Below are 16032 nucleotides of genomic sequence, written 5' to 3' on the forward strand. Positions count from 1 at the left end.
ACACACAGGCATGCACACACACACAGGCAGGCAGGCACAGACACACACACAGGCAGGCACAGACACACACACAGGCAGGCACAGACACACAGACAGGCAGGCACAGACACACAGGCACACACAGACAGGCAGGCACACACACAGGCACACACAGACACACACAGACACACACAGACACACACAGACACAACATGGTGAGATGGAATTCCTGATTCCTGTTAATTCGGACAATGTTCATTGAATTTGGATGGAATGATATGACAGCGGTAGTGTGTATTTAGAGAGAATAAAACACTATTTGCCTGTGTACTATATGAGCAGTGTGTATTTGCAGGGCTACTCACACAGAGGAGGAGCGTGACACACAGGTCATGTTGGGTTTTGACCGAGCGTTGGTCATCTGGGGGTATTTGATATTGGAGTACTCCCTCTCCTTTGTCTTATTTCTCTGCAATGAAAGCAGCCACAATAAACCATATTCTTTTAGCTTCAAAAATAAGATTAATCATTGAGGCAAGATAACATAACACGCACCTGGCCAACTTGCTTAGCTGGTTGACACCATGAAATGTAATACCTGTATCTCGGGTTTATCTTGATTGTTCCTTTGAATGAAGCTATCATGAAATGCTTGGGGCTCCAACTGTAAGGCAGTCACTTTTGAAAACATGTACTGCGATAATACTGTTGGTGTGTGTGGTAGTTACTGGTACCTTTCAGATTAAACTACTACTGTAGTGGCAATATTATAGTATAACTACTACCTGCTCCTCCTCCAGTCTCTTCTGTGCCGTGTCAATGTACTGCTGGACAGCCATGTAGATGAACTTATACTGGGCCTCTGTCTGCACCATGCCTGACCGCTGCTGACGAACCCTCTGGATGGTCTTAGGGATGTCGATGTCACAGTCTAATCCTGGAACACACACAAGCACAAAAGGCAGCATATTTAGCACGGTTACACTAATACCCAATACATGCAGATCCCTCCCAAGACTGGATCTCAGATCCGTAACGTTTGGATAGGACTGATATCTAAGTTATAACATTCGGATATGACTGTATTCAGAGCTGAAACGTTTGGATAGGACTGATGTCGGTGCGGTAATGTTTGGATAGGACTGATTTTATTGGTCAGTAACATTTGGATGGGACTGATGTCAGAACCATCATGTTTGAAAGTTCAACATTCTCTTACCTTGTCTGTTGATGATGTCAATGAGAATATCAATGACAATGATGGTGCCTGTTCTCCCGATTCCTGCACTATAGAGACAAAGGAGACAATATGGTGTCATTTTCATCACGGACATACTGCTATTCTGCTAAAGTTCCAAGTAGAATTTTGGGCATGTGCTCCTGAGGACTCCTACGCTATTAATAAGTTACACTTGTAAATATGAACAAATCTATATGAAAGACAGTTCAGCTTGTGCAAATAAAATATATAACTTAAACGTTAAAATGTTTCAACAAAATTGGGATCCTTAACATTAAGACAAAACACTATCCAAAAAAAAATTGTTTTTTTGCCCACAAATTTTAAAAATCACAGTGCAGTCATATTATTTTCCGTGTTATAGCCTAACTAGACAATAGGCTATGAAGCCCTGGGGAAAGTTGTGTAATTTAAAGCTAAAACCACAAGAAGCAGATGCAGAAAGTAAACATCAGAAAGTAAACATCCACTGTTTTGGTGCCCTACACATGGGCAGATAGTGGGTGTGACTGTGTGAGAGTAAAGTGTTGCATCTCGCACATCTTAATATCCGAGCCTATTAATTGATGATTGGCCCTGCTTTACTGAAGTTGCGAGACATTGCAAGCCAAGAAATTGCGAGATACAAAAAAGCTGTACCACCAAATGGAATATTGTATTGATGATAGATGTGCCCCGTGCACAGTTCTGACTCTTGTCTGCCTGGTGGCCAACCTGCCTATACTGTGCCCATACCCTCGCTCTCTGTCCCTCACTAGCTCGCTATGAAAGATGCTTGCGTTCATGTTCTCAGAAGTACGGCAACTAATCCATCTCCTCCTTTCCAAAAATACAGAATCTTAGGAGTCGATTCCTCGTGGAACTGAATCTTCACACTCAGAAATGGGAGTCGACACTCCACCACTACGGCATCGACGTTAATTAACAGCTGAAAAAAGTGGCAGAGAAAGGCAAGTGACAGCAGCTAAATGAGAAGGAAATGCAAGCTTTGCGAAGTGGAATTGAGGTACAGTAATAGCAGTACCGGTGCAATGCGTAAAACTGTTAGTTATAGATCTGTTAGTTATAGATGGTCAATGTCATCGAAAGCAAGTCTAAGAAGAGGCAGATATGTTCTATGTGCGCTATTTCTATGCTTCCCGTGCTCTCGGCCTAAGCCTATTTAACTGCTTTTCAGTGACTGCTGCAACGAAAACAAACGAGGCTATTTGGTAGGCTATTCGCCACGAGCGTGCTTAAAACAATCCACAGCTCATTTTTAAAAGAAGCTAAAGATCCTCTGAGGCCAAATCACGCTCTCTGGTGTAGTATTTTGAATGATTTCATTTATTTCTGTATAGGCACGAGTCATTATATAGCCATTTTTTTTTTGCAAATGTAATTCAATTTATTTTAAGGGAAGCTTATCTTCCCCTAGCCTATTGCACGCGCCGCCTATGCCGACATCAATGTGAAAGTAACCGCTGCGTAAAACAGCACTCAGGCTTACAAGGCCGAAGGCTGGCATCTGCTCTCTGAGCGATGCTCCGCATGGTCCTAAAGCCAGCCACTCACCCAATATGCTAAAACAGACGTTGCATTTTCAACGGGATTGGAATGATTTTAGTGTACTTTTTTTGTAGCATACTTTTACATTTTTACTAGATCTATAATTCTAGCTTCATGTTCTGCCAAACATAACAAATAAGAATGGTCAACTCAAACAGGCCCGGTCAACGTGGTGCAGGCATTTAGGCGTTTGTTATGACTGATGTTATGTCAGCTGGGCTTGGAGAGGTGTTGTGTCTGATACATGCTGTCTGTCACAATGTGTGCACCCTGTGTGTTTTACCTGCAGTGGACCACAATGGGCCCGGTGTCTCGAATGGTGCTCTGCGTGCGGTTGACCTGCTCCAGGAAGCTGAGCACGCCCCCAGGCTCGTTGGGAACACCGTGGTCAGGCCAACTCAGGTACTGGTAGTGCCAGATATACCTCATCGGCTCCCTCTGCAGATCGGGAGAGTTAGCGCTACAGTTTACAGGCCTATTCCAGCATGTGTTTTACCTGGTATTTGCTAGGTCTTGGTAAGACACTATGATAAAAACAGCTGCTTTATGGTTCTAACTTCAATTCATTCAAAAATGATTATTTAGCTATGTTATTGTTACGTAAAAATAAATTCAACATACTACCTTAAAATGTCCACGTAAATATCAGGTAAAGTGGGGTGCAAAATAATGCAAAACTCCAATTTTAACAAGTCAATCAGAAATGGCCCATGTGATACAGGTCCATTAGGAATTACATTTCATACAACCAGAACGTTATACCTAAATCAAGCCCCCAGCAGAAATGGGCTTATTGTGAAAGAATGTGCCATACTAAAACAGACCACTTTTATAAAGATCCTCCTTTGATTGTTGTGGTCACGACAAGGGGCTGTCTTACCCGGTCCAAACGCGTCACCTCCAGTTCCCTCAGGATGTAGTCCTGAGCCGGACGCTCCTCCACGTTCTTCACACACACTTTCCCAAACTCCTTAGTGGCGTTGAGGTCAGGCCAGTAGCGCACACACTTGTTCTGACGAGGACAAAGTGGAACATTAGACAATCTAGAAGGCCCAACTTTTCTTCTCAAGCAGCTTAAACAATCACCTTAGCGGTCATACTATCCTGGTAATCCTGACCCCCCCCCACCCCGTCGCTCACCTCCACTCCTAGAATAAAAAAATACAAAAAATAAACTTACTGAACAAAAATATAAACGTAAAGTGTTGGACCCATGTTTCATGAACTGAAATAAAAGATCCCATACATTTTTCAAGCACACAAAAAAGCTTATTCATCTCACATTCTGTGCACACATTTGTTTACATCCCTGCTAGTGAGCATTTTTCCTTCGCCAAGATAATCCATCCACCTGACAGTTATGGTATATCAAGAAGCTGATTAAATAACATGATCATTATACAGGTGCACCTTGTGCTGGGGACAATAAAAGGCCATTCTAAAAGGGGCAGTTGTGTCACACAACACAATGCCACAAATGTCTCAAGTTGAGGGAGCGTGCAATTGGCATGGTGACTGTAGGAATGTCCCCCAGAGCTGTTGCCAGAGAATTTCATGTTAATTTCTTTGCCATAAGCCACCTCCAAGGTCATTTTGGAGAATTTGGCAGTACGTCCAACCGGCCTCACAATCGCAGACCACGTGTAACCACGTCGGCCCAGGACCTCAACATCCGGCTTCTTCACCTGTGGGATTGTCTGAGACCAGTCACCCAAAAACGGATTAAATTTAGAAGTATTTCTGTCTGTAATAAAGCCCTTTTCTGGGGAAAATTTCATTTGGATTGGCTGGGCCTGGCTCCCAAGTGGGTGGGCCAGCCCAGTCATGTGAAATCCATAGATTAGGGCTTAATTTATTTATTTCAAATGACTGATTTCCTTATATGGACTGTAACTCAGTAAAATAATTTAAATTATTGCATGTAAAATATAAACATTTAAGCTGCCTCCCACATAATTTTAGAGTATTTGGCAGTACATCCAACCGGCCTCACAACCGCAGATCACGTGTAACCACGCCAGCCCAGGACCTCCACATCCGGGCTTATTCACCTGTGGGATCGTCGGAGACCAGCCACCCGGAAAGTTTACAGAACTGTGGATTTGCACAACCGAAGAATTTGTCGTCCTCATCAGGATCTTGACTTGACAGCAGTTTGGTGTCGTAACCGACTTCAGTGGGCAAATTCTCACTTTCAATGGCCACTGGCATGCTGGACTAGTGCTCTTCATAGATGAATCCCGGTTTCAGCTTACCGGGCAGATGGTTGAAAGCATGTACAGTGTTGTATGGGTGAGTGGTTTGCTGATGTCAACATTTTGAGTGCCCCATGGTGGTGGTGGGGTTATGGTATGGACAGGCATAAACTACAGACAACGAACACAATTGCATTTTATCGATGGCAATTTCAGTGCACAGGGATACTGTGACAAGATCCTAAGGCCCATTGTCGTGCCATTCATGTCCAGCAACTTCACATAGCCATTGAGGAGAAGTGGGACAACATTCCACAGGCCACAATCAACAGCCTGATCAACTCTACGTGAAGGAGATGTGTCACGCTGCATGAGGCAAATGGTGGTCACATCAGATACTGACTGGTTTTCTGATCCACACCCCTAATGTTTTTTTTAAGGTATCTGTGACCAACAGATGCATATCTGTATTCCCAGTCATGTGAATGAATTTATTTCAATTGACTGATATCCTTATATGAACTGTAAGACGAGACCGATATCGCCCGTTCATAATTCTATTTTCGATATCGCCCGTTCATAATTCTTTTTCTATGACCTCACCCGTCCTCTCTCCATCTCCTTGGTGGTCATGACAATGACGTGCGTGTTCTCCTGGTAGACCATCTTCCAGAAGTCCACCACAGTGTTCTGAAGGCAGCCCTGGGTGGCGATGAACACCTTGCCCTCCTCCACATGACAGCCCTCTTCATGCATACTCTGGGGGCAGAGAAACATATTTCATTCATTCCATGTCTTCATTGGTGAGGAACATATAAAACGTTGATAGCCTAGTGGTGGTTCAGTCTGTTGGTACTTTAGCCAACTCCTCACTGCGTTAATTCATTTTCATGCCAATCATGGAAGAGTTAGCTGCGACAGCGCATAGGCTACAGTATAGGACCCGGACAAATATTTAGGGCCCGTCTGTGACAATATGTACGGATCCGTTACTAGAGACATTGTGAGAAACCTCCAGAGTTTCCAGTGCGCAGATCGGTTTCAAGTTATGTGTTTCACATCAGAATATGGTCATCGATGAACATGATAGGCATCTCATTCTGCATTTCTAACCGTTGTTTATTATGGTGCTTTAATATTTAATTGTAAGGGGCGTATTAAATTCAAGCCACAATTTCAATTGGTCGTGCATTGATGAAGTGGAAGTTAGGATTCGCCCCTAAGTGCCATGTAAATTATTCCACTCAGCAATAGACACGTGGGGTGTTTAGCAACAAAAACCGATGCATGGGGCAAAACAGACAGGGTTGGCTTACATTGTCGACAACATGTAAACTATATTTCGTCGCAAATGTTTATTGAAAACATAAATAGCCCTGGTTGTCTCTCAAATACATCATTACAGTTGTTGGTTAGCTAGCTAGCGAATTTTAGCTAAATTAGCATCGACGTGACATCAATCAAAACACCTCAAAACAAGACATGGTACCAAAAACAAGATAAAACAAGCCACCTATGATTCCCCACATGGCAGCTTCTTATCAACGTTGCAAGCGATCTGACCATCCAGAATCACAACACATGGGCGTCTGCCCCATTGAAGAGCGCGCATCGTTTTTGTGACCTCGGTAGATAACCCATCTATAAAGTGCATCGCTAAATTCTTGATTCTATCAGTCATCTCCAGAACTCACTCTGATGTAGTTGGCATTGATGTAGTCTGAGCCAGGCACATCTGCATCTGCTTCCCTGATCTCCACCCGCGTAGTGTCGACTGGAACATAGATACACAGGGACGAGGGCCTTTAGTCTCACACACACACACAGTTTGGTAGACAGGATGTACAGGTCGGTATTTCACTCACAAGGGAGGATGTTCTTGTATCGGTTTTTACTCTTGTTCTCTGCTGTCTGTCCTTCTTTCCTGGGGTAGAGGAGCTTACACTCCTGCTGCTGTAGCACCTGGAAGGAGACATTAGAAAGAAGAGAATAACAAAAAGAGATTAGGAAAAAAATGAAAGGTTATAGAGAAAGAAGATATATAATAAAATCATACAGAGGCAGCATCTGAAATGGCATTCCTTCTATCAAGTGCACAACTTTTGACCAGAGCCTTGGGGAGCTGTTGTTTGACTCCCCCTTGTGAAGAGCCTGACGTGAGCCACTGATAACCCAATTTATGCTTTAACTATTCCACTAAGAACATCGGTCTGACATGAAAGGTAAATATGATGAAATCATAAGCTAGTTCAGTTTGTTTTAGGACCGCTTTTTGTGTGTTTGGCCACACATACAGTAGGGGTCTCTATGGAGAAGATGAAATCAAATCAAAATTCTGCTAGAAAACAGGAGGCTGAAAGTTAAATGTCTCACCACAAGAGGTCACAATGAGACAAATCCCTTAGATCCAGGCTATGTCCTAAATGGCACCATATTCCCGAGTGTCCTACCTTTGACCAGGGCCATGAACCAGACCATGACAGGAACCAGTGGTATCGGTCTTAGAGTTAACAATAATGTTCCTTGGGTTGTCACTCAGAAAATGCCTCATGAAAAAACTGGATTTCCATTCTCTTCATCTTGACTTTCATGTTTTGGAATATGAGATGATATATGTGATCTAGAATCATTGAAACACACTGGTGGTGGTGTTGACATCACCCCCCTTGTACCTCAAACTCTTCCCAGAACCCTTGTTTGGGCTTCTCGGAGTTGTCTGCCACTTTGTTGAGCTCCTTTACCCTGTTCTCAATGTTGGCTGCATTTATTCTGGTGGCATTGAAGGGCTTTCGTTGGAACAAGGGAAGAGAAACGCATTCATAAATTAATTCCATGGATTATCATATGATCCACCATTCACATTCAAGTATATGTTATAGAACTTGCAGCTTAACCATACTTGGACTTACACATAAATTCCATATTTAACACATCCAATTTTCAGAGTAGATGTTCTAGAAACAACGTGGCTTCCATTTCTTTTACAAGGACATCACTGTTTTATGTGCGGCTGTCTGAACGCACTGGTCCAGTCTCTCACCTGTTTGAGGTGAACAACAATTCCACTCTTCTCCACCATGGGGTTCTTCTTGTAGTGATCCACCAGGTCAGCTAGCGTGTCAAACCTCTCTCCTCCGCCCACGTCATACTTCCCATCCTGCTGGGGCCACACAGAAACTCTGTTAGTAGGGATGGAGAACATTCAGCCTGCTTCATAGTCAATATGGACGCTCTAGTCTACAGTGCCTGGCATTGCCTTATGTCAGATGGCATCACTCCTTCGTGACACTCGTCCCTCAATCAGTGCAGGCGGAATCGCCGCGCTCTCTCCATAGTTGAACTAGTTGCAATTTTTGAAAAATCTATGAGTGTGCTTTATTAACTATCATCCTAAATCGAAATATTGAATCATTTTGACAAATGTAATTATTTTATATTACGCAAATGTCGTCTATGGTTGACTGAACATCTTACTATATTACACAGACTAAAGTTAACACAAAATATTTACAAGAAATACACATCATGATTACCTCAGGTTGATGATGTTAGTGTAAAAGTTTATAGTCATCACAATCTCACAACATCAATTGCTTTATTTTTTTTGACATAGTGTGCCAGTCCGTAGTGGAACAAAAGACACAGCTGCTTGTAAATGCCTCTGACCTGACATGAATTCACAGATTTTATGGTTAGCTATCACTCAAATGAAAGCCAACCTCTGTCGCTATTTAGAAACCGATGTGAGGTGGTGATTCGTTGAAATTATCCAGTCAAGAAAAGTGTTAACTTTTTCGTATTAGCCATCTACCGGAAAAAATTATAACAGAGATATAAGTTGATAAATGGCTACTACAGGTTCTCATCTACCGACTGGTGTATGGAGTATACCCAATATCTTTGAGGTTGATCTCTTAGAAGAGTTTAAAAGGGACATGTCGCCGCAGTTATTTTCCCACTTCCATTGATCTCAATACAATATTGATTTGAGTTATTCATTTTGCTCGCTATTGATTACAGTAGAACAAGGCCGCTTGGTAAATATAGGTGCGTGTGCACTTATAAGGTACTAATTAAGCAAATTTACAAGTCATCTGTGACACGTATGTTTAGACACAAATGTTTATGTTTTGGTGTTCCAAATATCATGACATATTTCAGCATATTGATTATGAGTTTGGACATTTAAAACCTGTGTTTTGACACTAGGCTTTTAATTTAAAAAACGATGACAACAGGAAGCAGAAAACAGTATAATTTTCAATTTATAAGTAGAAATGTTACTTTTAACAATATTTTTGATGGGATTCTGCTTAATCAGGTGAAAACTACTGAATGAGCCCAAAAAAACCTGCCATGATTGATTTTAATGTCATTGGTGAAATCACGAAAATGTGTTTCTTGCCTTCTGTTAGCGCTGTTTGCTACCCCTACTAGCCTGCTAGCCTTACAAGCCTGCTTTCCCTATGAGCCTGCTAGCCCTGCCAGATAGCCCAATCTAGCTGGCAGGATAGGGGCTACAAGCATGCTAGTTCCTACTAGCCTGCCAGCTAGCTTGCTAGCCCTACAAGCCTGCTAGTCCCTATATTCCTAGCTGCCCTACTCGTCTTCTAGCCCTGCCAGGTAACCTGCTACACCCTAAGCCAAAGGCCTTTCTATAATAAAAGCTAGCCTGTAAGAGTTAGCCTACTGCTAGCTAGGCCTGTTTTCAACTAATCAAGCCCCTGTTAATTTGAATCAGGTGTGCTTTTGTTAAGATATATGGAATATTGGTTGGGCCCACGACAGATTGAGAAAGGCTGCTCTAGCTCTTAGTCTAAACAATTAAGTATATCAAAGTATGTGCTCTACAAGTTGCTTACCAAGGTGTGTTATGCAAAGATGGTATATTATAGGAGTAACAATTGCAGTGCCATCCGGCTCACAGAAGGCGCAGGGTAGTGAGTACCTGTCAGGTGAGCCAGAAGCGATGACTCATTGTATTTTTTTATATTTCCTTCTGGAGACACAGTGACAACTAGGAAAGACTAGTTGACAACCATGAAAGTATGGTGACAGCTCGGAAAGACTGCTGATATCTGGGAAAGACCAGAGACGGGGAGTGGAGGCTTGGCAGGCTGAAGCACGACCTTTACAAGGAGATACCCACTATCAATCACTATGGAAAGATATATAATAAGCCCCCAAGGTCGGACGAGAGTGGGGTAGGATGATCAACCTACAGGACAGACCACTGTTGAGACGGGGGAGATTCCGGGGTAGGAGCCAAACCACAGTCCCCAGAATCTCCATATGCAACATCACTGAAGCATCAGGGGAGACAGACGACCAACAGGAGAGACAAGGCAATCTGTATTGAACACCAAAACACAGAAGAGACCAGGAAGCAACCTGTGGAACGGACTGCTGCATCAGCAACAAAGGAATCGGAGATGTTCGATTGAGATGTAAACCAAGTGCTGGAGGTATCCCTCACAGGAGATGTAGGGAATAAAATCTGAGCAATGTCAACTATCATCTGGATCATAGGGGCTGACTGCTTTGGAAAGGAGGAGAGGAAATCCAAGGCAAACATCAAGACAAAAGAAAACCGAAGTCTGAAGGACATAACACTAAGAGGCGACTTGCGCAGGCTTATGACGGCTTTTCAAAAACCAAGGGAGGAAGAGACTAGCTTCAACTAGCATCGAAGAACATCCGTGACAACCTGAGAGAGTGCATTCAGACTTTGTGGTGAGCTGAGTACCATCGCAGGGCCAGAAGGAGGCCGATGAAGGAAAGGAGAGACTTTACAAAAAACCTTCCAGTATCTATCAAAACTCCTGGGGGACAAAATATCAGGAGAGCTAAAAGCAATGAAGGAAGAGGTGGAGGAGCACGTTCGTGGAGTGCACAGTGACCTCAGACATGAGATGTCAGAAGTCAGCTGGCGGAGGTGAATGACTTTCTCAAAAAGGCCAGGGGAAGATCAAAGCCAGAGCCTAATGGTATTCCATACGAGGTGTACAAATACTGCAAGAGGCTCAGGAAGAGAGACTGAGGCTGCTGAAAGTGGAATGGAGGAAAAACTATCTGGCAGAAAGCTGGCTAGTTGCTGAGGGGTGTTTCATTCCAAATGAAGAAAACTCCACAAACATCAAGCAATTCCGAACCATCTCACTCCTCAAGCGGAGACTTTACCACCACATGGCAGAGGCATGAGATGGGCATCGTGACCGGGTGCACTCTGTCATTGCTTTTTCTGCCGCGATTAACTTCCTTGTGAGACGGGGTGCGATACTGGCAAGCGGCGTTCATGGACGATCTGGCAATTACAGCGAAGTCAGTCCCGGAAGGCATATCAATTTTGGAGGATCTGGAAGAGCTCACCAAATTGGCCAGAATGGAGTAATAAATCAAGAAGTCTATTCCTGAAAAATATGTCCAGGAACGGTACCGATTCATAACCGGAGAGGAAACCATCTCCACAATCAGAGAGAAGCCTGCAAAGAGCCTTTGTCATTGAGCTCTGCCCCATACCACTTCCAAAGAGAGTGCACTCAATGACATCTACGTGTGCAGGCCAACACGTAGATGACATCTGTGGATAAGTGCGGCCTGCCTGGCAAGTGTAAGGCATGGGGCTTCCAACACGGGGTACTTCCCAGACTCCTTTGGCCACTGCTTGAATATGAGGTACCTCTTTTAAAAAAGTGGAGGCACTAGGAAGGAAACTTAACAACTTCCTCAGGAGATGGCTAGCGGTCCCAACAAGCTTCTGCTCCATCGGTCTATACAGCACAGGCAGCAAGCTGCAGCTGCCCATATCATCTGTGGTAGAGGAGCTCAAGGCAACAAAAGCATGTCAAGTCCTGATGCTTCGGGACAGCAAGGATGAAATGGTTTGCCAGGTACTTCCACAGGTCAGGAGAGAGTGCAGCAAAGAGAACAAGGACCAAAGGGATACCTGCCACAGCAGGCAACTGGGAGATGCAGGCAGACCTCAAGAAGCAGCTGCTCTCCCAGAGGAGATAGACAGCACAAGTCTAAGACCAGATATAGTCCTCTGATCTAGAAGCACCAACCAGGTGGTCCTCCTCGAGCTTACAGTGCCCTGGGAGGAGAGAATGGATGCTCAATAAATACCAGTCCCTCATCCTTGAGAGTCAGCAAAATGGATGGAGCCTGGAATCTACCACTTGAGGTTGGCTGAAGGGCCTTCGCTGGCAAATCACTCTGGAGAACCCTGGGGCTGCTCAGCATTGAAGGAGTGGCAATGAAGAAGCTGGTTGCTGATATCAGCAAGCAGAGAGAAGAGGCATCTCGTTGGATCTGGCTGAAGAGGAATGAAGTGGCAGAGCCAAGCAGGCATTAGGGAGGCTGAGTTGAGTGGTGGGATCGAGGGGGTAATTCCAGAACGCTGGCTCTGCCGCTGAGGCCCTCCGAAGTGTCATGTGCTTATCGACGAAACACCAGTCAAGGGGGGTACCACACTTGAGAAGTCCCACTCCAGTTACGTGTGGAGCGCCTTGAAGGAGGAAGAATGAGTAGCGATTGCAGTGCCATCTGGCTCACAGTAGGTGCAGGGTAGCGTGTACCTGTCAGGTACGCCGGCAGCGATGACACTCATCGTATTTTGATAAAACCAGAACTAGTTCAGTCTGCAATGTTGGCATCAAACAATGTTAATAAGCGCGTTATGACCCGCCTAAAACGTTTAGTGCCAACATGGCACCCATTAAAAGTCTACATGTCAAACATTGCTTGCCAAACTATATGCATAGCTCTGGCTCAGTGTAGGCCCTAGCTGGTCTTACCTGATATCGGATCATGACGCGTTACCTGGTATCGGATCATGACGTGGGTAACCTTGGTCTTGCGGTCCACATTTTCATGCTTCTCCTCGTTGGTGAGGACAGAGAGCACGAAGTCACCTGGTTTACTCTGGCTCTCACGCACCAGGAAACTGCCAGGCTTGCCCTTGTCCGTAAGCAGCTTCTCAGCGTCGCGACCAGAGAGGTGCCCGTGGTACCACCTAGGGTAGATTGGTAGATGTAGAGTCAAGACAATTTATGACATGACTATTTCGTTTGAATATACTAATACAATTGAAAAGCAATGAGGACTAAAATGAAAGTCACCCCAACCCAGCTGTATATATTGAATTGTTAACTTAAGAAATCAAAAAGTGTTTGTTTCTGAGTTGAGTTTGCACACGTGATGGTGTTACAAAGAAACTTGAATATTGTGTGCCTCTGCTTGTCTGTGTCTGTATGAGAGCTTGTATATGTGAATGTGTAGGAGGTTCCAACAAGAGGTCTCAGCAGGTGTTTCATGGAGAAGCCACAGAAACCATGCTTGACAGAGATCACACATTGTTCTTAGAAATAGATACATTGTACGTCACAATGTGTGGTTGTTCATTTCTGTGTGTGTGCGTACCTCTCGGAGGTGGGGTCTTTGCAGTTGAGTGGGTACTTGAGCTCGATGACGTCTCCATTCCTCTCTCTGAGGAGGTCGTGCTGCTCTGTGTAGTACTGCACCAGCTCTGCCAGCGTGGCAAACTTCTCCCCTCCATAGAGGTCGTAGTAGTCCCCTGAATTCTGGATCTTAATATGGGTGACCTCATCACTCCGCCTGACACACACACACACACACACACAGGGAAGAGAGTCAGGGAAGAGAGTTAGTCACAGCGCACATTGTTCAAATAGGTCACTTTTTATTAGGTAACCGGTTTACCCTGCAGTATGTAGCAGAGGTTAAGTTAATTAGTACCTCCAGGATTTCGCAGGGATTTTTTTGTGTTTTTGCGGGGCAATATGCTATGAATTTCTAACATTTGTCGCGAAAATGCGCCGATGAGGACAAAAGTCTATTGACTTGTGGCTTGATTGAACCATATTATGTGGTAAATGTTTGGTTGAAATTGCGAGCCCTCTTTCTGCACTACGGTGATGGGTCAGTTTTATGCAATAATATTACAATGCTTTGACAATGAGGTAATTATGCAGTGAGTGGTCAAATTTGTAAGCCTTTGCATAATATTTGGGGCATTGTTGATTTTGGTAAAAATGTGGCCATCGCAGAATCCTGTAGGGTTGGCTAATAGAGGTTAGATTACCACTGTTCTGTGTGTGTGAGCGTGTGTGTGTGTGTGTGTGTGTGTGTGTGTGTGTGTGTGTGTGTGTACGAACAGAGCAAGACAGAATACCACAAAAATCTGCATGAAAACAACAGGTTGATTTGATCAGTGGTACAGTGAATACCCAATCATTTCTGAACAATAGGAAACTGTTTATTCAACAAATCTGTACAGAAAAAGGACTGTTTCCCTTCTAGAAAAAACCTTATCAGACAATATTATCCCTCTATAATACCATGTTTATTTCATATTAAAGGCTTAAGAGAGATTTTATTTGAGGTGAGTATTTGAAAGAAACTGCTTTTCATTAAATGCAGGTGACTAGAGAGCACAGCTCAGACAAGGTCATAAAACAGTCACTGCCACTTTACAAGATACACAGCCACAAACAGACAGTGTCACACACACACACACACAATTCTAAACCGAAACATTCTTATCAGTATGGAAACAAGTCAGACTTCTTCAATTTTTTCCATTGCAGTAAAAATATCAGAGCACCATTTTTCTGCAGCAACAACCAAAACCTACCTTCAAAACATACGCTTTGTTGTCTAAGTACACCTACACATTCAGAAGACCGTTTTTGAGCATGCAGCCAACCACAACTCCCACTCTACGCACTTTTACAAAAAAGATCATAGCTAGCGATCTAACACAGGCAATTAGAAAAGTGACAACACTGCACATTATGCTATCTGATATCTAGTTTGAATGTAATTAGCAAGCCTTCGCTCTGCAAATTGATGATCAAGTAACAGTCATAAAAAGTGTAGCTAATCATATCTCCCTCCCTCCCTCTCTGTCACTCTGCTTCCCATCACTCTCTCTCTCTCTCTCTCTCTCCACTTCTCTCGCCATCCATCTCTATCTTGCCTATAAACCTGCACTCCCTCCTTCCCTGTAATTGTGTTATGAATGTTTGAGTGGAGTAGTATGCCTCCCTGTCTGTGGCTACTAATGGCCAGCGACGGCTGCAATGTGCGCACGTGCGTGTGGCAGGCTGTTTGAGGGAATTTAACACGATTAATGACATCTCAATGAGCCAAAAACATCCAACTAGATTTTACTCTGCAGATGGGCTTGGTCTGTTGCAGACTTGGAGACATTGCACACATTATCAATGTGCCATACTTCATCCTTGAATCTGGGGGGGGTGGGGGGGGCAACTCCGATATTTTACTTTAAAATGTATACCAAACAAAAACCATTGATTTCAAAGTAACAAACCATACAATTCTATGCACAAGGACTACTTTTAACAACAACATTTACAGGAAGAACTTTGCAGATACAAAGTATTATTTACAAAATTGTTACTGTGTAAATGAATAAAGGCCGAATTTGGGCAAAAGCGCAAAAATAATGTCTGTTAAATGTATAACTGATCAACAGACTATTATACCAAGTCATTTAATGCTTAAAAATGAAAACAAAAATGGATGAATAAGATATTTTGCTATAGAAACACTGTATTTGGCTCCATTCATTGTGCACTCTACAGTCCGCAAAAACACTAGTTTAACTATAGTAATACTACAGTATTTAATTTGCTTATACCATGCCTATTTCCTTCCCCCATATCCTAATTTGTGCCACCCATAAGTGAGAAACCTACATATCAAGTAAAGGTACTTCTACAAACTAAAGGGTGTTACTAAGGGCTGTGAATACTTATGCAAATAAGATATTTCTGTATATTCATTTCAATAAAAAAAATAAAAAAATCACTTTGTAATTATGGGGTATTAGAGCGTTGAACTAGTAACCGAAAGGTTGCAAGATCGAATCCCCGAACTGACAAGGTAAAAAGAAATGTTGCTCTTAACAAGGCAGTTAACCCACTGTTCCTAGGCCGTCATTGAAAATAATAATTTGTTCTTTCCTAGTTAAATAAAAGGTACAAAACACACACACACATATATGTATAATAATTCAGGTTGTAA

General features: G+C 43.3%; 1 protein-coding gene across 2 annotated transcripts in view; it reads right to left on the minus strand.

Annotated features, from left to right (window-relative positions):
• LOC135504499 (tyrosine-protein phosphatase non-receptor type 11-like) overlaps positions 1 to 16032 on the minus strand; it is a 58056-nt gene that overhangs the window by 7953 nt on the left and 34071 nt on the right. Inside the window, exons 3-14 of one of the 2 annotated variants that reach the window (XM_064923144.1) lie at positions 13384 to 13578; positions 12784 to 12976; positions 8003 to 8119; positions 7635 to 7748; positions 6828 to 6924; positions 6657 to 6736; positions 5566 to 5721; positions 3648 to 3779; positions 3051 to 3205; positions 1199 to 1266; positions 765 to 916; positions 345 to 448 (exon numbers count right to left, since the gene is read on the minus strand). In XM_064923144.1, coding sequence (XP_064779216.1) covers positions 345 to 448; positions 765 to 916; positions 1199 to 1266; positions 3051 to 3205; positions 3648 to 3779; positions 5566 to 5721; positions 6657 to 6736; positions 6828 to 6924; positions 7635 to 7748; positions 8003 to 8119; positions 12784 to 12976; positions 13384 to 13578 — 1563 coding nt within the window. Of the gene's footprint in view, positions 1 to 344; positions 449 to 764; positions 917 to 1198; positions 1267 to 3050; positions 3206 to 3647; positions 3780 to 5565; positions 5722 to 6656; positions 6737 to 6827; positions 6925 to 7634; positions 7749 to 8002; positions 8123 to 12783; positions 12977 to 13383; positions 13579 to 16032 lie in introns of both variants that reach the window. The other variant, XM_064923143.1, reaches the window with a different exon arrangement.

The sequence above is a fragment of the Oncorhynchus masou genome, chromosome 18 (assembly GCF_036934945.1).
Source record: "Oncorhynchus masou masou isolate Uvic2021 chromosome 18, UVic_Omas_1.1, whole genome shotgun sequence".
Taxonomy (NCBI): domain Eukaryota; kingdom Metazoa; phylum Chordata; class Actinopteri; order Salmoniformes; family Salmonidae; genus Oncorhynchus; species Oncorhynchus masou.